The following is a 27,672-nucleotide window of genomic DNA, read 5'->3' as shown; positions in this document are numbered from 1 at the left end:
GCTGGAGATTGGAACAGTCCTTCGGCGGCACTCGATGACGTAGTATGAGGCGCACATACGGGTCTCAGTTGGTTTGGTGTCCTATGCTTACTTTTAATACTTGTAAATAAAACTTTTGGCCCGTCATTTAATTTCCTCATTGTAGCGACCAGAGAGGGGGGGTGGGGGATATATCCAGTCTCTGATAGTGTTACGTTATTATGAGAGTGCTCTCATACTTGTTTGATTCTGAAATTGTATATATTTATATAAATATATATATATATATCTATATGTGTGTGTATGTCCTCATCCGTAGCCTGTTATTGTCTCATTATACCATACTGTGAATGAATTATTTAAAAGTAAATATATAAGTCGTCATGAACACATCTGTCCATCAGACAAGAGGCTTCTCCTTCTCAATTCTTAAATTTCCCCTCCTCGACTCCTATCCTCGAGACTTAAGAGGTTTCTCAATACTCAAATCTCGACTCCTCGACTCCTCGGTCCTCCGGTAGTGACCCGGAAATGAATTTCAGCGTGTCATTTTGAAGGACATCTAATTTCTCTAACATGGCTCGCTGAAATTAATTTCCGGGTCACTACCGGAGGACCCAGGAGTTGAGGAGGGGAAATTTAAGAATTGAGAAGCCCCTACAGTGCTGCTGTGCCTCCTGTCATCATTAATAGACGTCTCTTTAAAATGACCGCTCAGAGGAGAGGAGTTCTCATTCCTCTAACCGCCTGCAGCTTCCCCTCCTCGGCTCCTCCGCTCGCATGTCCTGTGGGCGGGACTAAGACACGAGGATCAGGGCCGTATCCAGGATTTCCTAAATACCGACGTACAAATATGCTAGGGGGGTTCGGGGGACACCCCCTGAGATTTTTGGGATTTTCATCTAGTTAGGTGCTTTTTAAGTCCGGTGGGGGGTCACACATTGGATAATATATTGATTTCAAACTATGTCAGTGGGTTGACAATGTCAGCATCAATTATTTTTGATAGTGTAATGCGTAAGAATCAGTTGATTGTTGCTATTAATGATCTGGACATGCAGAAGAGGCTAAAATGATCACAAAACATTGTCAACATTCATTGTCCACGTCTCTCTCCTTTCCATAACCTGCAGCCTCTCTTCCATCTTCTTTAGTCTCTCTGTCTTCTTCCTGTTCATTACTCTCTCTGTCCTCTACTCTTTCTCTTTGTTCAATCTCTTCCTCGTTGTTCACTTTTTGCTCCTCCTCACTTGTCGCTCCTGCCAGTGAATTAAAAGCAATTCAGCAATTTAGTTCATTTCACTTGTTTGTTTGCATTTTATGTTTTATTTAAATCTGTTTTGTTTGATTCTCAAAAGAGAACAAAGATGTAAGCAAATTGTGTTTTATACAATTGTATGTTATTATGACATCATAACTGCAATAGATGTATGTTGTTTTAAAATTATGCTTATTGTAAATGAAGACTATTGTTATAGATATACGGATGGATGGATAGATAGATAGATAGATAGATGGATAGATAGGGTTATTAAGCCTACATTCTTTTGTGTGACTGTACCTGCACTTCTAGATAGATGGATAGATAGATGGATAGATAGATAGATAGATGGATGGATGGGTAGATAGATAGATAGATAGATAGATAGATAGATAGATAGATAGATGGATGGATGGATGGATAGATGGATAGATAGATAGATGGATAGATACATAGATGAATAGATAGATAGATGGATATGGATGGATGGATAGATGGATAAATAGATGGATGGATGGATAGATAAATAGATAAATGGATGGATAGATAAATGTATGGATGGATATATGGATAGATAGATGGATGGATGGATAGATAAATAGATGGGGTTATTACGCCCACATTTTTTTGTGTGACTGTACTTGCAGTTCCTCCCTGACTTCCATCACTTTCTCTCTCTCTCTTTCTCTCTGCCTGTCCTGTCTCTTCCTTACCACCGCTGAGCTTCGACTGACAGTCTTTTCATTACATCTGAGTCAGTGTAAAAAGAAAACAATACAATGTTATATCTTCAATGTTTTACTCAAATTGAAATGAAAGAAAAGCATTACAACGTTTGTTAAAAGGTAATCCTTCTGACATGGGATGAATGTAATTAACTTTAGCTCTCTATCTAGTTTATTCACGCAATTTAAACCAAAGTATAGCCTATAGCTGCAATATAAGTTAGTGTGCATGTTGTCGGGCGTCCACTGACTAACGTAGAGCGTTCACACAGGATCTGCTGGTCTTATGATGTCCTGATGAACAGAAACACAAGCAGCCCGCTGGACTCAGATCTCTAGATACCTCATCACTCCTTCGCTGCTCCGGTTCAAGTCAAGTCCGGGCTGTGGTGGTTTGTTGATACATGTAGTCTTCTTCCGTTTGCTTTAATCGAGGCTACGTAGCTATGCAGCGCCCCCATCGTCAGTAAATGGAAGTACTACAAAGAATCGCGTTTAGTGCAATTATTTCACAAGTTTTGTTATATACACAGCTCGGAAAAAATTACCGAGGTCCGGACCTCGGTGACCTCAATGGTGGATACAGCCATGACGAGGATAGGAGTCGAGGAGGGGAAATGAGAAAGGCCCTCAGTCCCAATGAACAACGCACAGCTGTCAGACACCTCAGTTATTGACATGTGCGCTCCTAGTGTTTGATTGACAGGTGAACGTCATCAGGTGGTGTTGAGTTTCGACTTTAGTCCTCCAGTTAGTGCAGGGTCTGCTGTTTCACACCAGCACAGTGAATTAAATAAATAAGTATGTAAATGTAAATATAAATATACAGGAATAAAGATGTTACGATCTCCTAGCAGATTAGCATACACATAAACATGTGAAGAATAATATAGGAATACATAAAATGGTATTTTCTGTTTAATTAGAACCTTTTTAACATGCAGGGATTTATCTCCTGCAGAGCAAGGGGACATGGACCAAATAATAAAGACTTTCCAAGACAGTTTGACGTATTCCTCACTTACCACTTGTTTCCACAAGAAAGTTAGCATTCATAAATTCTTTGCGTTTGTTTTTATTTAGAATTATGTCCTTACCATCCCATAGAAATTAAAGTGTCTGTCTCATTGAGACATTGTGCTCAGAATATGTTGAGTGCAGTCAGCCTCAGCAGCGCCCCCTGCTGTCCACAGAGTACAGAGCAAAGGAATGCAGCCGGTGAGAAGGTGAAGTCTTTGACAGCCCATATAGATCAAATATGATCCATTCATATGTATAAAACACTTCATACTTCAGTCCGTGAGTGGTTAATGTAATGCTTGTAAACAAATGCTGCAAATACAAAGTTTTCCATTTACATTTGATTATGTTTCCAAAGTAAGAAAAATCTTAAGTGAATCATAACATGGCTGAAACATGAACAAATAAACACATATATACACACACATGACATTTACTGTACACACAGACGCATGTTTGATCTGTAAAAAGGACAAAGCTTACTCGTATCCCTCATTTACCGGACTTTCAATCCTAAAGTAATAAAGAGGAGTGTGACAGGCAGTGTCCAGCCAGCGTCAGTCTGTCCTCAGGAAAGCTTCTCTCATGTGTAGCTTCTGAATGAAGAAACAAGCTGTATACATTCTAGCATTGATATGACAAAAGGTGACCCTTCAAAAAGGCAGAGGTCTGTAGGGAACCAGAGGTCGCTGGTTCCCATCACATGAAAGAAATGGAGCGTGAACGACTAACTGGAGATGTGCCAGTTCACCTCCTGGGCACTGCCGAGGTGCTCTTGAGCAAGGCAATTCCTTTATTCAATTCAGTCAACAACTGAAGACTTTTTCAAAGATACATTGACATTTTGAAAACAAGTTTAATGTTTCTGACAGACAACTCCAGGTTTGATGCTCTTCATGTTTTAAAAAAAACAAAAAGGCAGAAGCTTAAGCTTTCTTCTTCTCTCTTACAGTTGACCATGAAACAGTGTAAACAGGTGTGTGTTAATCCAGGCGCTGGATGAGATTGTCCTCCATCATACAGAAGAGGGCCACGTGGGACAGGTCAGAGATGAAGGCGTCACAGGCCCGTCGGCTGATGCTGTTACAGCCTCGGAGGTCCAGCAGAGTCAGAGAGGACAGACGCTTCAGGTAGGACAGACAGCCATCTGTCAGCTCGCTGCAACCTACACACACACACACACACACACACACACACACACACACACACACACACACACACACACACACATCTTTATTTATAATTGATTGTGATACTATGCACAGCCCTTTTTAATGACCCTACCCTAAATAATGGTGAGCTGGGCATCATAAAAGCAGAATGATGAGATGTTTAGCTCTAACCTGCCAGAGTGAGCTCAGTGAGGTTGTTGCGGCTGTGTGAGCCGCCGGCTGCCAGCAGGCTGATGGAGGGGTCTGTGATGTCCTTACAGTGAGCCAGGTCCAGCCTCTGCAGCTGGGGCATGTGGCGCTGCAGCAGCCGCAGAGTGGACTCACTGACATCCAGCCCCGACAGACGCAGCGTCACCATGTTCCTCAATCTGCTGCGGGACGACTCCAAGCCTGAGGGAAGGAGGAAACGCTCATTTGAGCTGGAAGGTTCATATGGAGATCACACGCTGCACAGCGCTGAGCTGACCACATCCCTGTGGGAAGCACATGGCTGTGTTCAATCAGTGGTAAGGTCAGGAAGAAGACAAAAACTCCCATAACTCAACACTACTTCACCAAAATCTGTCTTTTGCTTTGATTCAGACCCCTACTGGCAGAACATGACCTATTGTGCATTTATATGACATTTAGGAAGAAGAATTCCCCTAGCCAAGTTCTTTAATTCATTAACATCTACAGAGGGGACACAAAAAGCCTCCTGACTCAGTTAACTGACGACGAACAGGAAATGACATCAGGGCACTTCAGGAAGACATCAAAACCACCAAAAGCCCCGAGTGTAGATGCTTGGAGGCGGCACTGACCTGGAGGGGTGAGGATCTCTTTAATCTGGGCGTCTTTGAGGCCTTCACACCAGCGCAGGTCCAGCAGCCGCAGGCAGGGCAGTGTGGGGGAGACCAGCGCCGACAGGCAGGACCAGGACAGACCCGTCACCCTCAGCTCCCTCAGACCTGAACACAGAGGGGGGGTGGTAGGAGAAATGTAGGGCCAAGGGGATCTGTGTGTGTGTGTGTGTGTGTGTGTGTGTGTGTGTGTGTGTGTGTGTGTGTGTGTGTGTGTGTGTGTGTGTGTGTGTGTGTGTGTGTACCTGGGAGCCTGGTGAGCAGACAGTTGAGCTGTCTCTTGGCCAGGGGGGTCCAGGACAGATCCAGAGAGGCGGGCTGGCGTTTAATGATGCCGGCCAGCACCTGGTTGCTGAGCGGGCTGCAGCGGCTCACATCCACGTGACTCCACAGACGCTTGTCACAGCTCCTGCATGATGGGACATGTACATCAGAGCTCTGCTGTAGTGACACTCAGACATGTTGATGTGGTAGTGGATCGGGACGACGACGACATACCACTTGTACCAGGCCTTGCAGACGGTCATGCAGGCCAACAGCTGGGCTCGGTCCAGGTACTGGAACACTGACACCCACACCTCCTTCTCCCCCCCACTCTCGTTGCCCACGTCCTTAAAGGAGGGCAGAGACAGCAGGGAGGGGGGAGACAGGGAGGAGGGCACAGAAGACGCAGCAGCTTCCTCTTCCTCTGAGGAAGTCACAGAGTGATCTCGAGTGCCTCTGTCATGGTTACCTCGCATACGTGGCCTACATGATCCAAATATAAAAATGGCATTTGTGTTAATAATTACATGTATAAGAAAGTAGTAAGTGGTCAGAGAGGCTACAGAGCATTATGGGAGTTACATAAATAACAGCCTGCCAGAGTGCGAGTGTAGATAAGGCCCCTGAAAGGACCTCCTTTTGTCCTTCAGTGTCGTTTCTGTCAGCATCTATTCGTTTGGCTAAATAACTCATTGCAGAGCAGTCAAGCCAGAAGAGGGCCAGAGCTGGAGGGAGGGCATATTCCCTTAAGCTTTTCCTGTGTACTGAAAACATACTAAGCTGGGATCAGTGAACACAGCACTCTCCAGACAGAGCTGTGATGACTGTGCTGTGTCTCAAAGGAGGTCCGTGTGGGTTTGCTGCTTTCATTGAGTGCAGTCCTGTTTGTCTCACCCATCAGTAGGTCATTTTCAAAATAACATTTGTATCACGAGTCGTGTGCTGAGTCTTACCTTCCCGGTCCTCTCGGGGTGCCACTGTCAGCTGCTGAGTCAGCACTCTTCAGTCGGGAGGGTTTGGACAGAGCTGTCTTCCTCTGGATGAAGCCCTGTTGACCTGCAGCCCCCCCCACAGCCGTCCTCAAACCCATGGCTGCTTCTAGCTTTGGAACTATAGAGCCTGAGCACAAACAACAAGTCAGTACTGTTTACAGTGTAGTGTGCGTAGTGTAGTGTGCGCAGTGTAGTGCAGTGTAGTGTAGTGTAGTGTAGTATAGTGTAGTGTGCGTAGTGTAGTGTGCGCAGTGTAGTGCAGTGCAGTGCAGTGTAGTGCAGTGCAGTGCAGTGCAGTGTAGTGCAGTGCAGTGCAGTGTAGTGCAGTGTAGTGTAGTGTAGTGCAGTGCAGTGCAGTGCAGTGCAGTGCAGTGCAGTGCAGTGTAGTGTAGTGCAGTGTAGTGTAGTGCAGTGCAGTGCAGTGTAGTGCAGTGCAGTGCAGTGTAGTGTAGTGTAGTGCAGTGCAGTGCAGTGTAGTGTAGTGCAGTGCAGTGTAGTGTGCGCAGTGTAGTGTAGTGCAGTGTAGTGTAGTGCAGTGTAGTGCAGTGCAGTGTAGTGTAGTGCAGTGTAGTGCAGTGTAGTGTAGTGTGCGCAGTGTAGTGTAGTGTGCGCAGTGTAGTGTAGTGCAGTGTAGTGTAGTGTAGTGCAGTGTAGTGTAGTGTGCGCAGTGTAGTGTAGTGCAGTGTTGTGCAGTGCAGTGCAGTGTAGTGTAGTGCAGTGCAGTGCAGTGCAGTGTAGTGCAGTGCAGTGTAGTGCAGTGCAGTGCAGTGCAGTGTAGTGCAGTGCAGTGTAGTGCAGTGCAGTGTAGTGCAGTGTAGTGTAGTGCAGTGCAGTGCAGTGTAGTGCAGTGTAGTGTAGTGTAGTGCAGTGTAGTGCAATGTAGTGTAGTGCAGTGTAGTGCAGTGCAGTGCAGTGCAGTGCAGTGCAGTGCAGTGCAGTGTAGTGTAGTGCAGTGCAGTGTAGTGCAGTGCAGTGTAGTGTAGCGTAGTGTAGTGTGCGCAGTGTAGTGTAGTGTGCGCAGTGTAGTGTAGTGTGCGCAGTGTAGTGTAGTGTGTGCAGTGTAGTGCAGTGTGTGCAGTGTGTATTCAGTCACCCTGCAGCTGGGGGGGGGGGGGGGGGTCACCTGCGTGTCTCTTGGCCCTGTGTGGCCGCTGCAAGGTGACCGTCAGGTAGGAGCCGCTCAACAGGTCATCGTTCAGATCTGACACCAGAAGCACTGGGGGTTCTGGGTCGGAATCCCAGCGCCCTTCCTCATCCTCCTCCTCCTCCTCTTCATCTTCAAGTGTGTCCATGTCCTCGTCTTCAGGGTCAAAGTCCTGCCCCTCACTGTCCTCGTCTTCATCATCAGTCTGCCGCCTCCTCCTCCGTCGACGGGGAAGTTGTTCTTTGTCTGCATCTTCACTGTCCTCTTCGTCCTCCTCCTCTTCATCATCATCGTCATCATCGTCATCATCATCATCTGACTCTTCGGACTCTTCTCCTCTTCGCTGCATCCTGGAGCCTCCCCTCAGCCTCACCCCTCGCCCCCTCCTCCCTGCTTCCCTCACGCCCATCCCTCGTTTCAGCTTGATTGCTGAGGAGGAGCCAGCAGCCAGGTGCCCCCTGCGGGCCGAGCCCCCCCTCAGCAGCCCTCTCCTGCTGGCCCCAAAGCCCCTCCTGGCAGAGTGCCCCCCTCCTCGGGCATGGAGTGCCTTTCTTCTCCGAGAGGCTGCGTAAAGAGGACAACGTTGATCGGGTCAGAACAACAGACATGTGGAGGACTCAGGTTCTTTGCCGTTTTGTGGGAATAACAGACAAACCTTCATCATCATCATCATCACTGGCAGAGTCGTCTCCATCATGGCTGTGTCTCTGTCGGCGGTAGATCTTAGCCATACGGGCGTCCAGCAGCGAGGAAGATTTCCGCTTCTGGAGACGCAGGCAAAAGAAAAAAAAGAGAGGACGAAGAACAGTCAGAACTACAGAATGCAATTCCTGAAGAAATTGCTAGTGGGAATGCTTTATGCTGAAAAGCTGGCAACGGCATTTGAAGAAATCTCAAAACTGTCCCTTAGATGTCTTCGCGGCTGGACTGTTAGCACACATGTGAAGTTTGAGCATTTTCATAGGAGTTAATGTACAGCGACATCGTCTTTTATGGCGTTTCCATGGAAACGGCAAAGGATGATGACACCCCATAATTGACGTAGAGCTGTTGAGGGCAGGACCATTAACCTTTATCTGTAGTCTGCTGCTCTGAGCATGTCAGTTGGAGTTATGACATTGTGTTCCATGACACAGGTGTTTATATTTGAGCTAATGAGGCGTCCGGAGATCAAAGGTTTCCATTGTTCTGAATGAGAGATAAACCTCTTACATGTGAACGTTTTGTTGAAGAACCGTAACAGATATCTGTGATATTTCAAAGCGTGAAGCATCTCAAGGACCTTGAGTATCTGAAGTGTGCTTTTTGTGTACTTTCGGGTTAACAATGTGGCCTTTTTGGCAGTCTAACTAAAAGGTGTGCCGTGAGGAAATATCAGCCTGAAATTACAATGGGCTTTAATGGAGGCATGTTGAAAGTTTGTCACTTCATGCCCTCAAGAGACATTTTGTGTAGTTAATTTGCTTAATTATTTGTCATTTTTCAAGCTACGAGATGTTTTCCTATGTTTTTCATGAAAAATGATGTCTCAGGAATGTAGGGTTTGGGAATTACGGCAGTTTAAAAAATAAATATAAAGGCAAATTTCAAGATTTCCTCCACTCTAGCTGTGACATCACGCACTCTAGTTAATGTTAAAATCTGAAGAAGGCCTCTTGTTTTACACGAATAATGTCAGAAAGATGTGTAACATTTTAAAGTTGGAATGAGGTTTCTGAGTGAAAGTATGAATGAACAGTTGGCAGTTGAAGTCGCATGAAGATTGTTGAAGTCTGAAGAGTTTCTCCATTGACTTCAATGGTTAAAAATGGGATGAATTATGGGATGTATCTCTGGAATTATGAAAGCTATGAATGAGAAAAGTAATAGCACTCGATTCCCGACCGAGCTGAACGTTTTTGATGTTTGAACACGCGCCTTAACCCTGCATTACAATAGGCAGGAACACTCTGCTGATTGCGTGAAGTGCAAAACCGCGTGAGTTAGTAAACCCTCAGCTGAAAAACATTTCAATAGCGCATTTAAAATCAGAATAACTCATTGTGCATCCAGACCCGGTGAGGACACTACCGATACTGACTCAGCAATCACTCTAAGTTATATTCTTGTTTAAATAGACTTCTCCGTTTCATTTATTCTACTCTGTATAATTGTTCTGTAGTTATTGTAGCTAAAACGGCGATTTCTGAGAGATTTTAAATCTCAGATCTGCTCAACTCAACCTGTAACACAGGTCTCAGTGGGTCACGCGCCTCAACCCTGCATTACAATAGGCAGGAACACTCTGCTATCGCCCATCAGCAGAAAATAGTTAACTAATTAGAGGGGCGTGCCCCCACAGCTGTGAGAACTCAGCAAACTCAGGTGTCCATCTTAGGTTGCTCTTTCCTGGAGCGTCAGCTTCAGCCAGACGAAGACTGACAAAGACATTGGAGTCCTGTTGGAGTCACGAGGGAGGCAAATCCTACTTTGATTGAGCTAAGTATCGCTGGAGTTTTCTTTTGTTTTATTCAATTCTCTTTGGTTCTCTAGCCCCTCATGCTATAATCATGTGTATTTTCTCCATTCCTGTTTATGTGTCCTCTCGCAATTATCACTGGCCCCGTGTATCTCCTAATCGATATAACCGGCCTGCTCTTGTCTATCCCACACGCTCCACTGAGATCCAACATCTCGTTTCAGGGGGCCTGTGGAACTGCCAGTCAGCTGTTCCTAAGGCTGACTTCATCTCTGGCTACGCTTCCCTGCAGTCTCTGGATTTCCTTGCTCTCACGGAGACCTGGATCACTCCATCCAACACATCCACCCCAGCAGTTCTCCCCACAGCATATTCCTTCTCCCATACACCCAGACCCACTGGCAGAGGAGGTGGCACTGGTCTCCTGCTCTCTCCCAAATGGAGCTTTTCCCTCTTCAAGCTACCTAACTTCACTCCTTCCACCTTTGAATTCCATGCCGTCACAGTAACCCATCCTATACAATTAACCATTGTTGTTCTCTACCGTCCACCAGGCGCCTTGGGGGACTTCTTGGAGGAGTTAGATAATCTCCTCTCACACATCCCTGAAACTGGCCCTCCCGCTGTACTTCTCGGAGACTTCAACCTCCAGACAGGGAAGATAGACAAACTAACATCTCTGTTAACCACCTTTGCTTTCTCACTGTCTCCATCTCCACCAACTCATAATGCTGGCAATGTCCTTTATCTCATATTCTCAAGGAACTGCTCTACTTCTAACCTCTCTGTAAACCCGCTCCACACATCCGATCACTTCTTCATTTCATTCTCTCTACCCCTTTCCAAACATAACAACCTAATCTCTTCTAATTCTGCACCTGTCCGCCGTAACCTCCATTCCCTCTCCCCCTCTACCTTTGCCTCATCTGTGCTCTCAGCCCTCCCTTCCTCTGATTCGTTCCAACTCCTGCCTCCAAACTCGGCTGCAGAAACTCTCCTCTCTACTCTCTCATCCTCTCTGGACTCTCTCTGTCCTCTCACATCTCGGCCGGCTCGTCAGTCCCCTCCTGCTCCCTGGCTAAATGACGCATTGGGTGCTAATAAAACCATCCTTCGGGCAGCAGAGCGGAAATGGTGGAAATCCAAACACCATGACGACCTCCTAACCTATCAAGCTCTCCTCTCCTCTTTCTCTGCTTCCATCTCTCAGGCAAAAAGCACTTTCTTCCAAGATAAGATCCAATCTTCCTATTCCAATCCCAAAAAACTATTTTCTATCTTCTCCACCCTCTTGGACCCCCCCAAAGCCCCTCCCCCCTCCCCCCTCCTGTCAAATGACTTTGTTAACCACTTTGAAAAAAGGTTGATGATATTCGCTCTTCTTTTTCTGACTCACCTTTACTCACCGCTGGGTCACCAGATCCACCGTTCACCCACACACTGACCTCCTTCTCCCCTCTCTCTCCAAGTGAGGTTCTTACCCTCATTACCTCTACCCGTCCTACCACCTGTCCTCTGGACCCTATCCCCACAAACCTCCTTCAGACTATCGCTCCTGATATTCTACCGTTTCTCACCCATTTCATCAACACTTCTCTAACTTCTGGTCACTTTCCAAACAGTCTCAAGGAGGCAAGAGTAAACCCTCTCCTAAAGAAACCCACTCTCAACCCGTCTGATGTTATAAACTACAGGCCTGTCTCTCTCCTCCCGTTCCTGTCTAAAACACTTGAACGGGCTGTCTTTAAACAACTCTCCTGTTATCTCCATCAGAACAACCTTCTGGATCCGCACCAGTCTGGTTTCAAGGCAGGTCACTCAACAGAAACTGCTCTCCTTGCTGTCTCTGACGAACTGCACACTGCTAAAGCAGCCTCCCTCTCCTCTGTCATCATCCTTCTGGACCTGTCTGCTGCATTCGACACGGTGAATCATCAGATCCTCCTTCGCACTCTCCAAGAACTTGGAGTTTCAGGCACTGCACTTTCCGTCCTCACCTCATACCTCAAAGACCGCACCTACAGGGTTACTTGGAGAGGGTCCGAGTCTGACCCTTGTCAATTAACTACAGGGGTCCCTCAGGGCTCTGTTCTTGGTCCCCTCCTCTTCTCCTTGTACACAAACTCGCTCGGGTCTGTCATTAGCCCGCATGGCATTTCATACCACTGCTACGCTGACGACACCCAATTAATTCTGTCCTTTCCCCGCTCAGAGACCCAGGTCGTCGCACGCATCTCTGCTTGCCTAGCAGACATCTCTCGGTGGATGTCTGCTCATCACCTCAAGCTCAACCTTGACAAGACTGAACTGCTTTTCCTTCCGGGAAAAGATTGTCCCACTCTTGACCTAACAATCAACATCGGCACCTCTGTTGTTTCCCCGACTCAGACTGCAAGGAATCTGGGTGTGGTCCTAGATAACAAACTGTCCTTCACTGCAAACATTGCTGCAACAATCCACTGCTGCAGATACACGCTTTACAACGTCAGGAGGATACGTCCCCTCCTGACCCAGCTCCCTCCTGGCTGGTCTACCTGCATGTGCCATCCGACCTCTGCAGCTCATCCAGAATGCAGCGGCTCGTCTGGTTTTCAACCTTCCTAAATTCTCCCACACCACACCACTCCTCCGCTCCCTTCACTGGCTTCCAGTAACTGCTAGAATCCACTTCAAGACACTGGTACTTGCGTACCATGCTGCGAATGGATCTGGCCCTTCCTACATCCAGGACCTGGTTAAACCGTACACCCCAGCACGTGCACTCCGCTCTGCATCGGCCAAACAGCTCGCTGCACCCGCACTGCGAGGGGGACCCAAGTTCCCGTCAGCAAAAACACGTGGGTTTGCTATCCTGGCTCCAAAATGGTGGAATGAGCTCCCCATTGAAATCAGGACAGCAGAAAGCTTACAATTCCGGCGCAAACTGAAAACTCATCTCTTTAGACTCCACTTCGAGCGATTGAATTACTAACAAAGCACTTATATACTAATAAAGGACTGGCTTATCTAAAGCCAGTTGAGTAGCACTTGAAATGTTTGGCTCTATGAAACCTGATGTACTTATATGATTCCGTTTTCTTCAAGGTTGTATCTTCCTGGTCGAATGCACATATTGTAAGTCGCTTTGGATAAAAGCGTCAGCTAAATGCAATGTAATGTAATGTAATGAACAGAGTTTCTGCGATGTTCAATGCGGGAGAAGAAGACCGGCAAAATAACGGGCGGAATCAAATTAAAGAATTTCGTGCGTAGAAGAACAGATAGATGACATAGAAGGGAAATGGTTGGAAATCTTATCAAGAGAAACATACATGTTGAAGTGGAGAACCCACAATAAACACTCACCGCTGGAAGGCCTTCCCCCGTGTCTCCTTTAGACTGCTGGAGGAAAAGGAAAACATGTCAATATCAGAAGTTTCTTCAGAGCTGACAGAAAGCGTCAAATCTCCTTAGTCTTATAAACAAGGTTTAATTTTTACTTTGTAAATGATATTTTGTTTCTATAGGTCTTTTGTCTGTTTTAGCTGAAAGTAAAAGGCTGATCATTCATTTATTGCAGAACCTTCCGATGTTCAATAACACATTTTTATCATTTCCATCATCACATTTGAGTTTCTGTCAGAGTGGAAAAGCTTCTGAAAGTGGTTCATTAAAAACACAGAACAAGCCTTCAATTAAATCTATGGCAGAATACTTTTTGTTTTAATAATTTATTTCCTTCTCTTCATTTCCTCTGCATCTTCCTCCGTCACACCAACCACCTGCCTGACCTCCCCCTCCACATCGCTTTGACTCCTTAAAACAGCATTGTGGTCAGTCAGGAATGTTTAGGAATTGTTTGCTTAGGAACTTGACCGTAGTCATTGAAGCCACTATTACACAAAAGCCTTCTCCCATTAAGAACTGTCAGAATGTCATTCAGTGGGTGACTGCAGTGATGGAAAGAGAAGTGAGCAGTCACAGCTTCAGGTCCTCCGGTGCTTCACACTGAGTGAAGGAGGTCAGGCACGGGGACCAACAGTGTTCTGTGCTGGCACCGGCAGCCTGACATCTGCAGCTCTGAGTTTCACTGGGATTTTTCCCACCAACATTCTATAAAGACCCCCGGGCTCTGTCTTTATATTCTTCTCTGGTGAATGCAGATTGGGAAGAAACTAAGGGGTGTAGGGGTGTGTGTGTGTGTGTGTGTGTGTGTGTGTGTGTGTGTGTGTGTGTGTGTGTGACAAAACCATGCCCTGTTCTACCCCCAAATGAACATTACAACCTTAACACAAACTGATCATCAACATGTACAAAAGTAGTGTGTGGCAGAAGAACGTTTGGAGCACCAGTGCAATGTAGGGCTAGTCTGGTGTCTGTGTGTCCAACCTAAAGAAAATGGTGGTTTAGTCAAACGTTGATTGTCTTAAACAAACAAACAAACAAACAAACAGGCTGGCCATGAGATAAATCATTTAGAAAGTGTTGAGAAGGGAAAACAGCACAAAAGAAAATCTGAGTTGGAGACCGCTCCAAAATGAAAACAGCTACAAGTCAGAGAGAAGAGGCACTACTCTTATACAAACCGTGGAACAGTATTATTTAATATTAAATCATTCTGTGAGAGGATCATTTATAGGAAAATGTACATCAAAAGTTGTGTCTTTTCTCCTGAAAAGGTGGGATGACAGATGAGTGAGGGTGCACTGGAAAGAGGGGTGGATGAACTCAGAGTAGGCGGCACCTCTCACCAGTCTCGAGCTGATTGGCTGAGAAGGCAGAGGGGCCGCCACCAATAGAAGTGAGGAGGAGGAAGAGCAGGAAGGAAGAGGAGGAGGGAAGAACCCACAGCGAATCACCTCCCCATCCTGCTGGGTGCCCACAGGACCCCCTATGGTAGCAGAGGGCCCGGGGCCCAGTCTGAGGACCAGGGGGCCGTGGGGCCGGATGTGCTGCTGGTGGCCTGCAGCCAACGGTTCATCGCTGCCTGATGACTGACGGTGTTTCATTAAATCAACAAGAAAACAGAAAATAAAGCAACCGAAAAAAAAACACAATGAAAAACAAAAGGAAAAGAGACACACAACACCCGTTAGCTTTGACACACTGCAACCAAGTGTGTGTGACTGTGAACCAAGGGGTCAGAGACTGAGTGCAGGAGAGAGCGCAGGAGTTTGCAGAGAGACCACAAAGTCTGTGCAGATGTGTGTGTGTGTTTGTGTGTGTGTGTTGATAAGACATTGTGTACCTCTGGGTCATTTATTCCTTGGACACACTTTGGACACTCCCAGCAGCTGGGCAGGTCTTTGTTCACCACCCCCTCACCTTGAACCTGCAGATGCACATATTAGAAGTAAATGGATGGATGAAAATAAATAAAATAGGTATTAATAAACACGACTAAAACAAAACTGATATCTAGATGATGAGTGTTATCACTGTAATAGGACCTATACTAGATGTATGTATTCCTTCCTATTAAACACAGCTGCAGCAGCAGCAGGCAAGTACTTTAATAAAGTTGTGGGTCTCAGATGTAATAGATGAAGGCTTCCTGTGGAGCTTTGGCCTTTAGTAGTGCTAAAGACATGTGTGGTGAGCCAGAATACATAATTCATTATTTATTTGACTGTACATGTTGATGGTGTTATATTACGGTAATACCAAAATGAAACAATTACTTTTTTAAATATGATTCTACCTATACCTCTATTGGCAATGCAGGAAAATATCTTAAAAAGAATAAATAAAAAGAAACATTTGTATTTTGTGTGTGTGCAGGACAGTCAAAAAATGGCATGTCAAAATGATTTTGCTCCATTGTAGGATGTGTAGATGTTCCACTCAGAATACACGGGGGACAGTGTTCTGTATAATAAAGAAAGTCATAAACGGTTGTGTGGTCGCATTATACCGTGAGGCAGGCAGGATGGACTATCTGTGCACAGTTGGAACATTCCATCAGAGTGAGGGAGGGGTCTCCAGTCTCCTCCTGATTGGGCTCTTTGCAGATCTCACACACTGCAGACAGAGGAAGGCCCGGCTGGAGGGGCGAGGGGAAGTTAAAAAACAGATATATCCAACTTATATTCAAAAAATAAATGAATAAATATATAGGAGTGATTTACAGAGAGACACTGCCGAAGCACACAGGTCTGCTTGAGTTTCCCTGGTCCTCCAAACTTCTTCATGTCTCTGCAGAAGTTACAGTCTCCACACTCGGGTCTCATACAGGCCTCACAGCGCTTACACCTGAGAGGAGGGAAACAGAACAGCAATGATCATCGCTTCAATCCATACTTTCACAATTATATTAACTATAAAAGGCTTAAAAGGCTATACAAATGGTGTTGGCTTCAAACTACTGGAATAGGACCACTTAATTGTCACTGGTATACCACAAACTAAACTGCAATCAACTTGCAAGGCTTTATTTGCCTCAGTCACTGAACTCATTTGGTGTAAAAACATCAACATCCAAGCACATATTCATTTGATGTGACAGAACACACACCTGACTCTGCGGCGCCTCAGCACAGACATGGAGGAGGCTGGCTTCTGTGGTCGGGGGGTGATGGGGGTAGAGGCCAGTTTAGGGCGAGGAGGAGGTGGAGGAGGAGGAGGAGGCTGGTACCAGGAGGGCTGGTGGAGAGGAGCAGAACAAAGTTAATGGCAGAGGTAAACCAACGATAACAGCCAGGCATTTTTCTGTTGGACAATCAATACGACTGTTCTTCATAAATACAGAACATCAAATATTCATAAATGGTTTTTTTTCTGATACAACTGTAAATATTGGAAAAATCAACACAGCCAAACACCTCATCCAGGTATTGTTTTATTTAAAACACAGATACATTATTTACAGACATATTTATAACCATTCATCTTAGAGCTTTAGGATACACTCAAAGCATCATTGCTGATGTGCTGTGTCTAAAAAGTGAAGGCCGCTTACTCTCTTTGGCCACTTGACGATGGGCTTCCCGGAGTAGGATAGTTTGGGGTTGTCACTGGCGTGTTCCTTCAGCAGAGCCTGCAGCACAGCAGGGGGGGTGGGGGGGGGCACAGCAGAGGAAAGCCATCCAAAGGACACCATTAAATATCAGCAAGACCCCCACAGCAGAGTAACTCAAACACACCAGTCATACCTTGATGTGTGTGATGAGTGCCGGGGCGTTGTGTATGCCTGCGGGGAGACACTTCTTGTTGGAGGGCAGAGCCTCCAGTTTACCCAGCAGGTTCCACATCCCCTCCAGCTCAAGGGGAGTCAGATGAAGTTTAACGTCAAACTCTTCATCACTGCTTCCCTCATCCCTCTCTTCCCCCTCCTCCTTCAGCTGCTCGATGGCTGGATCCGAGCTGGCCGGCTTCTTCAGACCTGACAGAAGGAGTTACACACTATTTAGAACCAATTCACACAAACAGGTGTCTCTACACATCTCCCCCATCTGTTTGCATGTGTGCATACCAATGCCCAGCGTGTGCTTCTGGAACTCTGGTGTGAGGTAGGAGGTTTTGGTCAGGCTGAAGACGTAGCGCTCCAACACGTACCAGCACATCTCATAGAAGAAGGGGTAGCGGAACTTCAATGGAACCTGAGGTGAAAGAGGCAACAGGCTTAAACAAGCATTCACTTTCTGTCTTTCCACTTTGTGGAGAGGGTTTTCACCTACCCGCGTTCTGTCCTCTATGTTACAGATGTTGAGCTGCGAGGGGATGTTGAAGCTGTGCAGGAAGTTTCCTCCAAACACCATGGTGTCCACAGGGGTGTACACAGCATGAATCCAACCTGACACACACACACACACAATTTTACACTCAGAACTGAAATCATTGTGTGTGTTAGGAGAGTCAAAGTCGCGCTCGACCCGATAACTTCGTTTTTTCTTCATTGGGAAAGAAATGCACACTTTGTATGATTTAGAGATTTTATATCATCATATATATATATGTCACTAAACGCAACAGAAATGCACATAAGGCTCAATAAATGTGTGAGGGAGAATACAAAGGATGTGTATCTGTTGTGTGAGCAACATAAGTGACCTCCACCTCCGAAAGAGCTTTGAATATCGAAACAAAAGCTCAACGGGGTAAAAGCTCTCTGGGAGAGTTTACCTGAGGGGATGATGAAGGTGCAGCCCTGCTTCAGTTCAACCCTCTGGCAGTCAGATGCTCGGTCTCCCAGGAAAATGTCTCCCTGCTTCCCGGACAGCACCCAGTTCTCATAGAGTTCTAGGTTCTGAGGGGTGGGAGGGATCAGCCAGAACACCTGAAACACACAGCTGCAGTTCTAACCACGAGGCCACTTACTGAGGCAGCAGAAGTCATTTCAGACGAGACCCCCAAATCTAGACGTTCTTTCTGTACATTTCAAACTATTTATCTAACGCTTCGTTTCCAAAAACAAGAACAGCCTTCAAGTTTTTAAGTTTAAAGTCCTCACTTTGATAATCTTGATTTAGAACATTTGAGGCTGTAAGACAGTGGCTGACCCCCCTCTGGCCCCACCTTGCTTCCTCGGAGGATGTGGTACCACACTGAGGTCCCTCCAAAGTCAATGTGAAAGTCAGTGTAGCAGCCCTCCACACTCATGAGACAGTATCTGCAGAGACACACACAACAGCAATGTTTCCATAAAGAAATATGATACATAAGTGGTTTGATTTTGTACTCGTTTTTCCTTTGTGGTTTATGATGCTCTGCAAAGTGGACCTGGTAGGCTTACTTCTGGACCTTGGGGTACTGCATGTCAGTGATAGAGTTGGTTGAGTCTCTCTGTCTCTCCTTCAGGTGACGGGGCCACATGTTGTCCACCCAGTCTATTAAATCTACCTGCACACACAAACACAGGACAGACACATGGTAACATTTCTCTGACATAACAGACAGATCAAACGTACTAATATTTACAAATTCACTGTAGTAACAGGAAAGTATTTTACTCACTCATTTTCAATATCACTTAGTGATTTGTAATGTGTATCTCTATTTACTGGCTTTCACATCTTTGCTTAGCTTTGGAAATGTCTTTATTAAGAATATGTGTTACAATGTTGTTAGTTACACTATGTGCACTAACAGTACGGACTCCTGTTAAACTGAGAGCTTCCTGATACTGCCTCTCTTACTGCCAGAATGCTCCTTTCATTATGGCCAAGCTTGAGCCCCCCCCTTTCTCTGAATAAATATACAATGCAGCGTCTTTCACTCTGCAGACAGTTTACTCTCTGTATGACAAAGACAGCTGAATGCTTGATTCTTTATCCATATTTGATGAGTAAAAAGGTAAGTGCTTGCATGAGGTGTGCAGAATACAGACATATGGTAAGTGTATGAACATACCGTGGTGGGTCTCCTGACCAGGTTCTCCAGCTTTGTGTGGCTGAACTCCAGGCTGATGACATTATAGAGCTTCTCTCTCTGAGACGGGGGGGTCTCGTAGTAGCGTGTCCACTGGGCCATCGACATCTCCGTCCCTTTCTGAGTGCTCACGTCCATCACATCAATCATACGTCTGCTGCCTGAGAGGGATTTAGGGCAATGGTTATTTCCAGCATGCCAAAGAAATCATGTCAAACAGCAACTGATAGAACACATTTGAAGTCATGGTTTTTAATAAATACTTTGATGCAAGAACGATGTAATACTTCAATTAAACAAAATATTGTATTTGTATTTTGTAAAAAGCAGAGGGCATTATATCCAAAACCTTGTTTGAAACCTTTTGTACATCAAGAGGTGGCCACTGGTTTGTTTCCACTGGAATTACAGGCAGTTTAGCAAAGTTAGTACTTTATTAAAAACTATTGTGTGCCATTTCTCTAACCTCACAGGCAAGTTAACTAAGTGAATTGTTCATGTCGTGACTGTCTGATGAACAGGTGTTTAGTTCAACCCTAAAAAAGATATCCAGGTTCTCGAATGTGATGATCCACTTATTTCCGTGTAAATGTAACACTTGATAGTTTGGGATATATTCAAGGTTAGTCAGAGAAAATACATCAGTCATTTCAATCATTTGAAATCTTTCATAGATTCATTACATTAATAGAATCATTCTCATCATTCAGTCAGTGCATTACTGAAATTATAATCTAATATTTGTTTCAATCTTTCCACTCACATGGATGTTATTATTCAATGACTGAGCTCAATACATGTAGTAGTTTATTGTAAAGTAAGAAAAGTGTATTAATGAAGTCTTACCAACAAACATCTTGACATCATTGACACTGAAGTCGGGATCAGGCATCCTACAGAACAACATGAGTTACTCAACAGGTCTCGTGTCTCTCCTCAATAGACAAGAACAAACAAGCAAGTTTAAAAAAAAGATGAAGAAGTAAAGAGGAAGACCTACTTGATTCCCAGTCCTTCAGGCTTCTCAAAGAGGATTGGTTCCCTCAGGCCTTCTCTCTGGACGAACTCGTAAGTCAAGTCTAAGGAATACAAAAAACAAAGTGTGACTGAGAAATGTTCCAATGTTTGCTCTCTATTATTAATTTTGGGCTGTTTTTTGTTCATGGAGGCCGAATTATTGTAGCATTGTCCAAAGATTGTATATAATACAGTGTTTCCCCTACCATTGTCTTGGCGGGGCCCTGCGCACTGCCTGAAATTCAAAGTGTTTTTTTTTTTTATTATTTAAAAAACAATATATATATATATATATATATATATATATATATATATATATATATATATATATATATATATATATATATATTGTTTTTTAAATTAGATATTTTTTAAATTAGATATATATATATATATATCACCAAATTGCAACTGAAGTAATCTATCTAGGGTCACTTTTCACATTGAACATGTGCTCTTTTATTAAATAAACTAAACGCCTATGTTATTTATCCAATGTATGTGCATGTTACAGTGTCCACTGCTTTGCGTATTCACATTCTCCCTCCGCCCTGTTTCTGAAACCTTGACAGAAAACAACAATGAAACGCCAGTAGAAGAATAGTCTAATGAATTGGGTGAAAAAAAAGACAGGAGATGTGAGTTGGTTTATTCAGTAAATTAGCTCAGGATAATTGGATGTTCTGTCTACACCTGTTGATGTGAGGCTAATGCAGGATTTGCTAGCTTGATGCTTGACCGGCATTTAGCGGCAGTGACTCAACAAATTGCCACTTAAAATGTATCGTCAGCAATGTATGACAAGCAGACTGCTTGTTTAATGTTAGACTGACACCAATAGCTCAATATGATCATAAAACGATTGCTTTCATATCAGAGATCAGATGAGGTGGAGCTGCCTCCAGCAATAGAGGATGAGGCAGAGAGAAGCAGCAGCAGCAGCACAGGGTTGCAGCAGGTATGTTATATGCTGTAGTCAGGTGATTTAAATGTATCAATGAAAGAAAGAAGTGTAGGCTACATGATAAGAAAGGAATACAGTTTGAATAAAAGTAATACAGTACAGTGTAACACTGTACTGTATTACTTTGTAATGCACAAATACTTTGTTACTGTACGATATCAATAACAATAATCCACACCTCCTCTCTCTGCTCCAGGGGATAAAAAAGATTTGGGGCACCCCCCCCCCCACCCCACCCACAGCACCCTGCCAAGCCAGTACACCTAGGGGAAACACTGTATAATATTGTATCACAAGGAAACATGTAGTTAACACTGCTACTGGTGTCGTTACGTAACTGTTTGTATCTGTTCGGTTAGGCCATATATTACAGACAGTAAAAATGCTTTCGCTGGAAAAGATTTAGCAAATGCTTTGGCACCTGGGTAGCTATTCTGCTTGCAAGCTAATGTGATGTGGTTTGGCAGAAGGAAGACACACCCCAACTAACCAAATATGAGGAATAACTCTAGTAACATTACCGACATTTGCTAAATATAGTCTATTCTGTCACTGTTTTGCCTTTTGGAATAAAGATGAATAAGTACTGCAGGAAAAGTAAAGTGTTTTTGGTACACTTCAAAAATCTGTGTGGCTGCTTGTGTCGTCGAACCTTTTCCCTCCATGCGCAGAACCCGGTCGGAGCCGAACCTCTCACTGTGAACCTTGTCCTCCAGGTCAAACATCCTTCTTCCATCAATCTCCTCATCTGAGATGCCATCGTCATGGTAACGTCGCCGGGTGCCGGCCCGCTAGGGAGATGGAGGGAAGGGTGAAAATATAATTATCGGCATCGCTGACAGAGCAGACTTTTCTTGGGTTGTCTCTAACACGGGCCTGAACGGGATCAGATTAAATCCATAACACATTTGTCTAGGTTTAGTCACACTCTTAATATAAATAAATCAGTTACCATGAACACACTTTAAATACAAAAAAACAGGTTTATAAGCCCCATATAAACCATGTTTTATGGAACTAAAACATGTAAGAACATGTAATCAGCTCTATAGCATGAACCACAAATTGAAAAATAACATTGCTTATTATATATTAAGCAGTGAGCTTTTAAATTATGTTCTATGATTATTAACCCTTAATGTAGGAGGTCAAAGACAGTCATACTGTTTTTCTAATAACGTAGATAAGCACATTGATACAGTAGGATAACTGTCAACTTTCATACAAAGGTATCCTGCAATACCTTTATACCCTCATATATTCAAACACATGCTCTCTTTGAGGGGGGGGGGGGGGGGGGGCAATTATACAGGGATAATTCCAGGCTGAGCCCCCAAGCCCCCTGGACTAAACAATCGCCCCCAACTCTTCACTTGCTTCTGGATTCTACAACACAATAATCTGAAGTTTACATTGTTCTCTTAGTACACATCAGTATGTGTCCTAGGAGCCGCTTTCACACCAAGTACTTTCAATTACCACCATGCAAAAAGATATCAAGTCACCAATAAAAAATATTTAACATGTTAGGGTAGCCTTTATTATTTATTGCCTTTTTTAACTGCTATGTCACTTTTGCTGTAAAGCGGTAAATGTTCCCACCACAGGACTTAGGAATTCTGATGATGACACATGCACGCCGTAGTTATTTTAACTCAGTTGACAAAATAAATATATATTTAATTATTATAATTGTTTTAATCAGCTCAAAACTTCTTCACAAGAGACACAACCCAGTCCCTGGGTGTTTCTCAATGTTGAGTACGCTTGCTTGGTAGCATATGTCTTCCGAGCGTCTTGCTTCAGAAGCGAGGCAAGAAGTGGAGTGGAACAGGCTAGCAAGTGTGCGTCATATGAGAGGCCCCGCCTTACATTTTCCGCCACAGATTTGGGGAAAATTGGCCCGTGTGCAAAGCATTGTGGGGATTTTAAGACCACGGAGTCTACAAATGTGCAGCCTGGAAATTTCTCCAAACGAAGGACGCCGGGCTCGGTAGATTTCCAAGTATGCTGGACATTGGAACAGTACTTCGGCGGCACTCGATGACGTAGTATGCTTGAAATAGTGGCTCTGGAGCAGCTTTACTCGAGACAGAGAAACACCCTCTGTGTGTTTGTGGACGTTGGCTGGTCTGACCTACTCAGAGAACATGTTTCTCTCAGATCAGGTCGGGCTCTCCCTACCATCCTCTATCTTTTCAACTCTTCCTACACTTGCTTATTCAGCATAGTGTGAACTTGTCTGAGAAGGACTGGAATGTAACAGATGTTTATTTACATAGAAACATTAAAGACATCGTTTTTTTTCATACGACAACAAACAATTTACGAGGTTCAATTAATAATTAATTAACGTTTTCTTAATATAATTTCCTCCAGGGAAATAATATGGGATTAGATTTAAAAAAAAATTAAAACATGTCCTTGTACTCTCTGGTGTACACCATAAAGAATGGTGACATCAAAACACACCTTTAAAAGTTAATGTAATTTTCACATTTCTTGTCTTTTGATGGGCCAAAAAATACACACATCTGCAATGAGCAAATATCAGCCTGTTCTATTTTTTCAGTTGGGATCTGAAAAGATTATTTACACGTTCCTCCCCATCTTTTTTGATAAGTTATTCATCTAATAATTAATCAAAAGATATTTCACTTATCCTCTGAGTTTTTTTCTGAATCAATTCTTAAAAACATGATATACACACCCAATGGGAGCCATTTGTAAAGTATGTTTATGTAAATCTGTGTAGCCACACAATGGCATGTCAATACAAAAACCTCTTGAAACTAAGTGGCATTGCGGGGTTTAAAAGACCAAACACTCTGGAAGGAACTTTTTTTAAGCAGCCAAAAGTGGTGGCATGTTATTACATTTACTCAAGTACTGTAGGCTACTAAGAATAACATTTGGGTACTTCTACTTTACTTCAATATTTCCTATATAACATTAAAGAGCCTGTGACACGAACCCAACAACTGTTACTACTAGTAATCTCAAACCTTCAGTTTAAAAAAGAAAAAGCGATACCGTTCCGATAAATATCAATAATTTCGAACATCACGGGAAAATTCCTTCGACTCATTTTGAGGTTTTGGGGGAAGCCGGAAGTGACGTCAATGCGGGAACGCTTCACTGTGCGGCGAGAGAGCCAAACACGGACAAAGTGTGTTGTCATGCGTAGAAATGGTGAATTACTGAGTTTAGGCACGTTAATAACGTTTTAATGAAGTTGACTACAGTATATTCATATTTGTCAGTGCTTTCATGTCAATTCGGCGAACATAAACATAAATGATCGTGGTGAAGATGATGATTAAATTAGGATTAAAAATCGGTAGTGAGAGCTGCTGAATTTCCTCCCGTCGGATGTGATATAAAAACAAATCGATTATTTTTGTAAACTCAAGTGGATGAAACTATATTTATTAGTGCTTTCATGTCAATTCGGCGAACATATGATACATTAAATGATCGTGAGGATGATGATTTAAAAATCTTTTGTTTGAGCCGGTCTGCATTTCCTGATGAGAAAACAAACCTTAGCTTTTTGTAGTTGCAGTCAGTGGTGTAGTGGGCGTTGGACGCGGGGGTACGCCGTACCCCCACTTATTTGAAGCATGATTTCTTTTTTTAATAGTCTAATACATCTAAAATCATTGCCAGTGTTATCAGTTGCAAGTGTGTGTTTGTTGTAATAATGACGAAAACATAATAGGCAGATTTCACAGTAATTAAAATAAAAACGTAGCTCAAGCATTTATGCAACTTGATTTGAAGCGTGTGTGTGTGAGGGGCAGAATTCTGTAGGGTGACCAGGTGTCCCGCACTGTGCGGGACTGCACACACAGCATTTTTATTATTTGTCCCGAGTCCCACACATTGAGACTATGTCCCGCATTTTAGTGATAGTCGCGCAGAAAGGCCGGATCGGTTCGCTGACAGCCGGCACCGCCCTTTATTATTATATTGTCTAAACGGCATCATGTAAGTTGCGCCGACAGGCGACACAGAGGTCCCCAAGCCCCCCCCCCCCCACCCGTTGACAGTTCACGAGCGCGTCCATAGTGTCTCCCGTCCACCCAGTTAAACATCCCCACTACACCACTGGTTGTAGTAGTACACCAACATGGATTAAACGTGTGTTTTTTTTTACCACAATGTTGGGGAAATTAATGGATAAAATGCACGGATTATTATTATTATTATTATTCCCACTCCGATCGGGACACTAGGTCCACCGTTTCCCCGCAGCGAGGCTCCCTCCATTGACAGTTTACGTGGGCTGGGCTGGGTGCAGTGGCGGACTGGCCATCGGGACGAATCCCGATGGGCCGGTACCGAAGTGGGCCGGTCGGATAAGTCACTAGCACATCCCCCACTCCCCCCGTTGACAATTTACTAGTTGTACCGAAGTGGGCCGGTCGAGAGTCCCGGGCTGATTTTTAGTCCCAGTCCACCACTGTCCACATGACCGTATGATCGCCCATATTGACGCACCTAATTCCTAAACTTCTAACAGATACAAAATAAACCGATCCTTCAGCCTCATATGAGCTCTCAGACACGTTCAAAATTAAACTGTCATCGCTGTCTGAGCTTGCTGCTGTGTGCGCCATCGTGCGTTTACATGCAGATGCTGGGATCCTGAACGGTGCAGCTGGAGCGCTGTGCCCGCATTGACGTCACCCATAATTTGGCGGGACTTGAAGAATCCCCGAGAAGATCCAGGAAATGGTCAACATTGAAGGGCAGATTAATGGTTATCAAAGTACAAATATCCAAAACCAGTTCAGTAACGGTTTTCAAGGGGACAATATTTACTCAAATTGATGGGTTTGGATGATGGGGAAAATCGTGTCACAGGCTCTTTAAGCTGTCTGTGGCTCTTTCCTGAAGGAACGATGCAAATGTCCCCTCTGTGGGACTAATAAAGGTATTCTGATTCTGATTGTCCTGTTCCTTCTACTCTAGTAGTACATGTATATGATATACATGTAGCCTACAACTTATGCTCTCAGTACTACCTAAAATGTGCTCCATAGTGACGAATTACAACATTGAAAATGTTATTACATGTATATGTATTTTATAATAATAAAAACATTAGAAATGACTTTTTTTTATAATAATACAAGACTTTAAAAAGAGCCACTGTAAAAATGAATATTCTTTTGATACTTGAGTATATAGTTGATAATACTTCTGTACTTTAACTTAAGTCACATTTTGAGCTCAGGACTTCTACAGGACCGCCGTTTAAAATGTGGTATTAGTACTTTTACGTAGAGTGTCTGAGTAGTAATACTATACAGTAAATAAAAAGTGTAAAAATGTTCAGTGTAAAACTGAACATTCATTTAGAAATCCAACGTGGCCATATCCAATTTAACTTACCAGCCTTTTGCTGCACCTTGGCTTGGATTCATCCATTATCAGTGGATAGCTGCTCTGTCCTAACAAACGCGAAGCTAAGGCAGAGCCATCGGAGGAGCCGAGCAGACTCAAGCTTCCCGCCGTGCCGCGCGGCTCCATGGGAGAGAAAGCAAGCAGCTGGACGGCATGTGTTCACAACAATGGTCAGCCAACTTAGCTTAAGTAACAAACAAAGTGAATAACTTGTGATTATTCTACTTGTTGTCTTAGAAGAGCCTTCAAATTCCTCTAACGGTTACGTTAATCGCAGCTTGTCTAACGTTTACGTTTCCCCACACTAAAACAATTCCGGCTGGATATGGGAAGCATTACTCAACCCGGCTCATTTAAAGAGGCACAATTCAGTAGCGTCCCAGCACTGAATGGAAAGGATCATTGACATAAAATCAAGTTAGTCTGAATACTCGAGCTTTGTTCCTTGCCTTCACAATTCCAAGTCGTGTCGTGTTAAGTCCTGCTGATATCGACAGCAAATTCAATATGGCCTGAAGTCGTATTAAAATAGTAACATATACATCGTTCTAATGCACTGAGACAAAAAGGGGCATACGTCAATGCAGCTGTTATTACTAGTATGTTATAAAGTTAATACGGTTTCCGAACCGTCGCCATTTTCTCTCCCATCACAAAACATCAACACATCCCGCCCACAACCGTACATTGGACCAATCACAGATATTTCGCCGACGCATTCATTGGACCACAGCAGTTCCATCAACATGAAATAGTTGTAAACGGTGATTGGCCAAATATAACCAATAGACGTGTGAAGGGGCTGGGAAGCCACCTATAACAGTGCAACTCTTAAACGACCACCTACTTCATTGGTTTATATATCCCAATAAAGTCAATAGGCTTGTTTGAGATGAGCTGCGGCTCGCCCTGAAAGTAGACGAGAATAGACGATTGCAGCCGGGGGAGGTCTCAAAAAGCTTGCCTGAAGCCGGACAGCTCGGAGTCGGCTTCTTCTTCTTCTTCTCCCGGTTTTTGGCGGATCGCAAACAACTTTAAAGTGCATACCGCCACCTACTGTACAAGAGTGTGTATCAC

The 27,672-nt window shown here is 44.1% G+C and overlaps 1 protein-coding gene across 5 annotated transcripts; it reads right to left on the bottom strand.

Annotated features, from left to right (window-relative positions):
* Positions 1-2,868: 2,868 nt before the first annotated feature.
* Positions 2,869-27,461, bottom strand: kdm2aa (lysine (K)-specific demethylase 2Aa). 5 transcript variants are annotated; one of them, XM_079688845.1, is made up of 26 exons: positions 27,443-27,461; positions 21,836-21,974; positions 20,203-20,281; positions 20,049-20,095; positions 19,185-19,363; positions 18,568-18,674; positions 18,351-18,444; positions 17,958-18,111; positions 17,513-17,628; positions 17,308-17,434; positions 16,988-17,217; positions 16,795-16,872; positions 16,351-16,478; positions 15,965-16,088; positions 15,751-15,879; positions 15,085-15,168; positions 14,588-14,830; positions 13,203-13,238; positions 8,055-8,163; positions 7,379-7,963; positions 6,217-6,382; positions 5,498-5,746; positions 5,245-5,408; positions 4,961-5,107; positions 4,329-4,547; positions 2,869-4,150 (listed from the first exon to the last, which is right to left on the bottom strand). In XM_079688845.1, exons 2-26 carry the CDS (start codon positions 21,906-21,908, stop codon positions 3,969-3,971), a joined length of 3,849 nt encoding a protein of 1,282 aa, XP_079544971.1. In that variant the 5' UTR covers positions 21,909-21,974; positions 27,443-27,461; the 3' UTR covers positions 2,869-3,968. The 5 variants fall into 5 exon arrangements, with proteins under 5 accessions (XP_079544971.1, XP_079544970.1, XP_079544969.1 ...); XM_079688844.1 differs by lacking the exon at positions 27,443-27,461 and adding an exon at positions 27,045-27,271; XM_079688843.1 differs by lacking the exon at positions 27,443-27,461 and adding an exon at positions 26,584-27,038.
* Positions 27,462-27,672: the final 211 nt, after the last annotated feature.

This window comes from Notothenia rossii, assembly GCF_949606895.1.
Source record: "Notothenia rossii genome assembly, chromosome: 1".
In the NCBI taxonomy this organism is placed as follows: Eukaryota; Metazoa; Chordata; class Actinopteri; order Perciformes; family Nototheniidae; genus Notothenia; species Notothenia rossii.
Note: the sequence above shows the minus strand (reverse complement) of the source record. Positions and strands in the feature narration are given on the sequence as shown.

Excerpts from the sequence above, each read along its gene's own strand:
- kdm2aa (XM_079688843.1), bottom strand. The coding sequence starts at position 26,721 with ATGGAGCCGCGCGGCACGGCGGGAAGCTTGAGTCTGCTCGGCTCCTCC. Across the intron at positions 17,218-17,307 it reads GAAGCACACGCTGGGCATTG|GTCTGAAGAAGCCGGCCAGC; the intron begins GTATGCACACAT and ends TCCTTCTGTCAG. Across the intron at positions 16,873-16,987 it reads CACTCATCACACACATCAAG|GCTCTGCTGAAGGAACACGC; the intron begins GTATGACTGGTG and ends GCTGTGCTGCAG.